Source organism: Phascolarctos cinereus, unplaced genomic scaffold (assembly GCF_003287225.1).
Source record: "Phascolarctos cinereus isolate Bilbo 61053 unplaced genomic scaffold, phaCin_HiC Scaffold_7;HRSCAF=346, whole genome shotgun sequence".
Taxonomy (NCBI): Eukaryota; Metazoa; Chordata; class Mammalia; order Diprotodontia; family Phascolarctidae; genus Phascolarctos; species Phascolarctos cinereus.
Genome location: NW_027556180.1, coordinates 12924177 through 12930791, shown reverse-complemented (window position 1 = coordinate 12930791; position 6615 = coordinate 12924177). Strand labels below are relative to the sequence as shown.

At 40.8% G+C, this 6615-nt stretch overlaps 1 protein-coding gene across 1 annotated transcript; it reads right to left on the bottom strand.

Moving 5' to 3' along the window:
• Positions 1-5082: 5082 nt before the first annotated feature.
• On the bottom strand, positions 5083-6232 carry LOC110210210 (leucine carboxyl methyltransferase 1-like). Its single transcript, XM_078147626.1, is given in 2 exon segments — positions 5083-5955; positions 5958-6232. Coding segments are annotated over 2 exon segments (927 nt in total). The 5' UTR covers positions 6226-6232; the 3' UTR covers positions 5083-5296.
• Positions 6233-6615: the final 383 nt, after the last annotated feature.

The following is a 6615-nucleotide window of genomic DNA, read 5'->3' as shown; positions in this document are numbered from 1 at the left end:
GAGGCAACACTGTGGCTTCCACCCTCAACAGGCCATCATTCTGCCTGACATGCCAGCCATTAGAACAATAAATGAGAAAAAGTATCTTTAGAAAAGTCTAATAAAAATGCACATGTTGAGAGTAGAGGCAGGGGTGGGGTGGGGGTGGGGAGGAAGCCCCATTCACCTCCTGGTCACACCTAGGCACTCAAATCATTATAGAGTACCAATAGATGTGCCCAGCATGGTTCATACATTAACTCTTTAGCATCAGTGTGGATTACTTCATCGGATAAGTTACCTGTCATATTAGCAACCAATGAGTAAGCAGGCCAATTGTGACAGAGGAATTGAAAGGAAGGGGTTTCAAATGTTCAGAGCCTTGAAAGCTGCCTGGGAGGAAGGCAGAGAAGGGAACTTCAAGGGGACATGGACATCAGTTGAGGGTCACTGAGGGTACCCGGCTTGAGACCTGACAAAGTAGGAGGGGTGGGGTCACAAAACCTCAGATGTTTCACATTTACCTACGGCTTGATGCAGCTACATTCCTGCTATTAACTAAATGCACGTCAGCTCATTCTCTCTTCTCTAGGTACCAAATACGAGACAGAAAAAGACATTCTTTAGCTAGCATCTTCAGTCAAAAAGGCAAAGGACTTGGGCACTTCTGTGAGGGGAAAAGGATTTTTAAAATATTGATTTTCTAATATCAACTTCATTTCTGGATATATTCATCTCCCTACCCCCTCTTTCTAAAAATATTTTTTTTAAAGAGAAAGTGCAGTAAATCCAATTAATTGTTCAGCTAAGTATAAGAATATTTTCCAGGTTGCACACCCATAGACCTCCTGCTCCGAAGTAGAGATGGAGGCATCTTCTCTCTTCCTAAGAATCAAGTTGACTGTTATGACTTCACAAAGTTTACTTTCTTTGTTGTTCTCTTCACCCACATTTTCATAGCCATTGTGTACAATCTTTCCAGTTCTGCCACCTTCGTTTGATATTAGTTCTTGGAATTCTTACTTATCGTTTCTTATGGCACAATAACATTTCATCCCATTCACGTGCCACTATTTTTTTAAACTATTCCCCAATCAATGAGCATTACTTTGTTTCTAGTTTGTTTGGTTTTTTTTTTTGGGGGGGTTGCTATTACAAAGGGCATTTCTATACATACTTTACTTCATATAGGACTATGTTATATTTCATGTTAGAGTCCCTGAAATCTTAGGAATAGAGACTTAGTGGTGTGCTTTCTGGGTCAGCAGGAGTGGAATCTCTTTTTAAAATTATAATTCTCAATGGCTTTCCAGATGGGTGGACCAAATCCATAAGTCTACCAAAAGAATGTTAGTGTGCCCATCTCAAGACAGCAACCCCCCCCCTTGACAATTTCCATATTTTGTCATCTTTGACAATTTTCCGGGGGAACAGATAAACTTCAGGGTTGTGTTGATTTGCATTTCTCTTACTAATGAATTGGAATAATCCTTCATGAGGTCATTAACAGTTTGCAGTTTTTGTTTTGAGAAGTGTTTGTTAATATCTTTTGACTTACTGAGAGAATGTTTCCTGGTCTATTTTGCTTTCCTGCATATAGTGAATGTAAGACTCTTATTGGGGATATCTGATGCAAAATAAAGCATTCCCCCAATTGCCACCTTCCCTAGTTATCCTTGGTTGCATTGAATTTGTTCACCAAATAAAACTTTATTTCATGTAATAAAAATTTCCTATGTCATCTTTTGTAATTGCCACTATTTCTGATTTGATTAACTTTCCCTGCAGCCAAATTTTTAAAAGGCAGATGATTTTTATTCTCCACTTTAAGAAAAATATCATTTGATCTTTTACATTCAAAACAACTTTCAAGGCCATTGTGATATATGGTGCGAATGAGTGGAATAAAGCTAATTTCTGCCAACCTTTTTTCTGGTTTTCCAGTTCTTGTCTTCCCTAAGTAACTTGTGTTCCCTGGAATACATGACAACTATTGAGTTCTGTGGTTTCTGAGTCTTCGTCATCTAGCCCATTCCACCAACCTACCTTGTGATTTTTCAAGGAGCACTAATTAATTGTGATGTTTACTGCTTTAGAGCATGATTCAGGTGTGTAAGTTGTTGTTCAGTTGTTTCAGTCATGTCTGACTCTCCATGACCCCATTTGGGGTTTCCTTGGCAAAGATACTGGACTGGATTGCCATTTCCTTCTCCAGCTCATTTTACAGATGAGGAAATGAGGCAAACAGTGTGAAGTGATTTGCCCAGGGTCACGCAGCTAGGAAGTGCCTGAAACCAGATTTGAACTCAGGTCTTTCTGATTCCAGATCCAGCACTCTATCCACTGTACCACCTAGCTGCCCAGATATGTCAGTGCTATGGACCTTTTTTTATTTTTCCTGGTTCACTATTTCCCTTGTCTTCTTCCAAAATGATTTTTTAAAAAAATAACTCTATCAACTATCCCTTTGGTAACATGATTATATGAATTGTTTAAAAGGGCAAATGAAAAGTATTCCTGAATGAATAAAAAAAATCAACATTCTCCTAAAATGCAGCTTTGACCATTTCCAAATATCCACAACCCCAAACCTTCGAAGGACACCTACTACCATTAGTAGAAAATGCAGAATCCTCAGTCTGACATCGAAAGCCCTGTACAATACGGCTTCCATTGGGTTGCCCTCCTCATTTCATGACTGTTCTTTGCCTACAATGTCAGGGAAATTGGCATTCTTACTTACATTTATATGGGACATTTCACCTCCTGGGTACCTGTGTACAAGCTGTCCTTGTCTGTCACCTCACTTCTGCCTTAGGAAGTCTCCAGTATTCCACAAAGCACACTCCTGTTTCACAACCTACGCAACCCTGAACACCCCAGTTGTGAGCATTTTCTCCCTCTTGGGATCAATTCTGTGTGCACTCATGTGCATTTAGTCACTAGAATATTAGGTCTGAGAGGACAAGGACTCATTCTATTGTCTGTATCCTCAAGGCTGAGGCACAGGACCTTGTGTTGAGCAGGTATGCTTAATGTATGTTGACTACAGGCAGTTAGGTCAAGGAAAGACAGACTGCAATCTCACATGGGATTGAGAAAAAAAATTAATTATAATGACTTTCATGAAATCCATAAATATCCCTATGACATTTTCTCTCTGGGGAGAAAAATTAGCAATGGAGGTAAAGAGCTTATGTCATTCAGTGTCCAATGACTTTGCAGCTTTAATAAATTACAATGCTTTGTCTTAACTTGTGCATATGAGAGTAAGATACAGTTTTCTCTCCTTTGAGATATATATGTATATCTTCCTTGGGTAAAAATACATTAAAACAGTAGCAGTGGAGGAAGGAGGCTTGGGAAGTTGGAGGATGCCTCAGGCAAGTTGATGTAAATGTCTGTACCTCTACCTATCACCTATCTATCTACCTACCTATCATCTGTCTATATTTGGAAAAAAAGGGACAACTTTATCTGACCTCCTTACCTTCATATATACATGAGTATACTAACATATATACACACATATATATTCATAATTTAAGATGTCCACCAAATCTTTTGTTTTTTCTTTTTTTTCCTTTTTTAGGCAATTGGGATTAAGTGACTTGCCCAAGGTCACACAGCTAGTAAATGTCAAGTGTTTGGTCTGAGGCCGGATTTGAACTCAGGTCCTCCTGACTTCAGGGTGGGTGCTCTATCCACTGTGCTATCTAGCTGCCTTTGTCCACCAAATCTTAACCTACATATTAAAATACAATATGATAATAATAGCTAGTATTTATATAATACTTTAAGATTTGCAAAGGACTTTATACATTTTATCTCATTTTGTCCTCATAACAACCATGGAAGGAAGGTGCTGTTATTATCCTGATTTTTAGAAATGAGGAAATTTAGGCAGATAAAGGTGAAATGACTTGCTCGCACTCACACAGCTAGGAGGTCTCTGAGGCCACATGTGAAATCAGGTCTTCCCGACTCCAGATCCAGTGTGCTAGCCAACCAACATGCCGCCTGGTTGCTTCTAGTCATTCCTACAAGATAATGAGAGGAATACAAGGTAATGGCACGGCTTTGCTTAAAGGAGAAATTAAATGTATTCATAAGTGAATGAGAAAGTGACATTCCACTACAAACAGAGACCTGACCCCAGGGGGAAGGAAGTGAGGGAAGGAGAGGGAGAGGGAGAGGGAGAGGGAGAGGGAGAGGGAGAGGGAGAGGGAGAGGGAGAGGGAGAGGGAGAGAGAGAGAGAGAGAGAGAGAGAGAGAGAGAGAGAGAGAGAGAGAGAGAGAGAGAGAGAGAGAGAGAGAGAGAGATCTCCTTCATCAGTACAGAGTTTCATTTTACAATCTGTTCGACTCATATAACTGACTGGCCCTCTTACTAATTTGATGTGAAGATAATGATTTATAGCTACAAGACTAGTTATTAATGCCATAGGTTACTTAGCCTACCACTTTTGGATGTTTACTGTATATTTGTTCTTTTTTGTCAATTACTGATTTAGGGAACATGTCAGCTTTTGGCGTTTAGAATTCTTTAATTGGCTCGTTTTCTTCAAACTTCAGAGAAAAAGAATAGTTTGCATAATTTTCTCATGTACAAACATTCCACAGTGTCTTTGCTGACATCCTCGTCCGTACTCTTTCCCGCGGATTAATTGCATACCCGCAGGGAGAAATGCACAAGGGTAGTTCTAGCTTAATGGTGTTTGGTCACAACAGAGCCTTCTGGTGTGTCATGAGCAATGGGCTGAGGAAGGATTGTGTCTCAGAAGAACAATGTTGTCCCTGGGCAAAGGCTGTTAGACAGAATTATTCCACACTCAGGAGTCTGACCTGAGCACATGGGCAGAGGTTTGGACATGGTTCCAGGAAACTGCACCAAGAAGTTTGAGAACAGCTTCACTTTCAGTTTTGAAGGGCAGAGGCAGAAGGAACTGCTGCTGTCTTGCTCAGGGGGCTGAGCCATGAGAACATCACCAATAGCTATGGGAGACAGCGTAGTTGCTTGATTCTACTACAGTAGATTATAACAAAGCTTTCAGCATTCAGCAGTATCTCCCCTCCCAAGTACAGTGCATTTTTTTTTCCTCATAAAGGCAAGAGAGAGTTTTATTAACACAATAAAACACCAGGAAACATCCCCAGCAACACTGGTTACTTGAGTCTTTTGGGAGTGTGGGTGACACTGAAGAGAGTGAGATGTGTACATGCACTGTTCTTTCACCGCAGAAAGCTCTAAAGCATTTCTTCCGTGGAAGGGATGGTAGCTTCAGCTTCTGGTTCAACAACTTCCCTGAAGAAATTATTAGTAGGTGATATCCTTGAGACCTAGGTTGTTTCCACCTTTTGTTGCCCAACAAAGACAGTAATGCTGCATAAGTTGTTCAAGAAGCTCCATTTCATCAAGGAATTCAAGCAATTCTATCCTGCTCACTTCCGCTCGGGGCAGACTGCTATATAATTCCATCATGTCAACAGCAGAAGCTTTCTCCCAACCATTTGACAGCAGACGCTGTTTCTGAGAGTCTAAAGATTTGCAGGTTTCGACTCCAGCCAGGTCACACTGTCGCCTTCGAAGGTTCTCAACCATGATCTGCCCACACTCATCATCCATATGAACCTGTTCATAGTTTGTGAACATCTCTGTTTCAAAGGTGTTGGCTGCCCATTTTATAAGACTTGCTGACTGCTCCGGTGTCATGTAAACCAGTACACATTCTGCCATCAGCAGGGTTGGTAATTGTGTATTCATGTTACATTTCTTTAGTTTCTCTTCCAGGCTGTGTAAGTCTCTGAGATCTTCTCCCACAATGGCAAATCTATTTGAATCCAAGACATGTCCATCTAGTAGAAAAGATTCTTCTGTATGTAATTCCTGGATTGGTTTTGATAGAGAAGATTTGGCTTTGATACTATATAGTTTTCTTGTGACTATCATTGGAAAGTCAACTTCAAAATATTTTTTGGTAGAAGATTTTCATCCTTTAATATCCAGAATGTAGTATCCATTCCAGCACCAAGATTTATAACTTGACAATTGCATTCTGTCTTCTTTAGGAAAGCCTTTAGCAGCTGATTGACACCATGAACCCGAGCAAAGTACCCTCTGTTAATTTCAGGAGCCTTCCTTTCTTTTGACAGCCTCACAAAATGTTGAATATAAGGGTCATGCCAGTAACCGACACTTACAGCAAACCTCTTGCATAGGGAGGCATCATCACAGGTGCCGCGCATGCCCTCGTCCCCCCGTGTCACTGTCTGTGTTGGAGACAGGCCTCCCGGAGGCTAAGGGAGGCCATGGGAGGCTCCGGTTCGTTTTCCGCATTAGACTCCAGGGTGGGCTTCAGGGCGCGCTCACCGATGCGCGCTCCCAGGTGGGGACATGGACTCCCACACCTGGATAAGCAGGTGGAAAAGAGGAGATGGCCTACAGTGCATTTCCATTCCAAAACATACCCCTCTTCATTAAAATGATACTTATTATTTATGTTTTATTAGCTTTGATTTTGTGAGCTATATAAAATGATCACCCATAATTGTTTGTGATCTGTGGATTTCATTGCTGTGAAGAAGAAGCCACTGGAAAGACATTAGTGAAAGCTAAGTGTAGAGATGAAAGTGAAT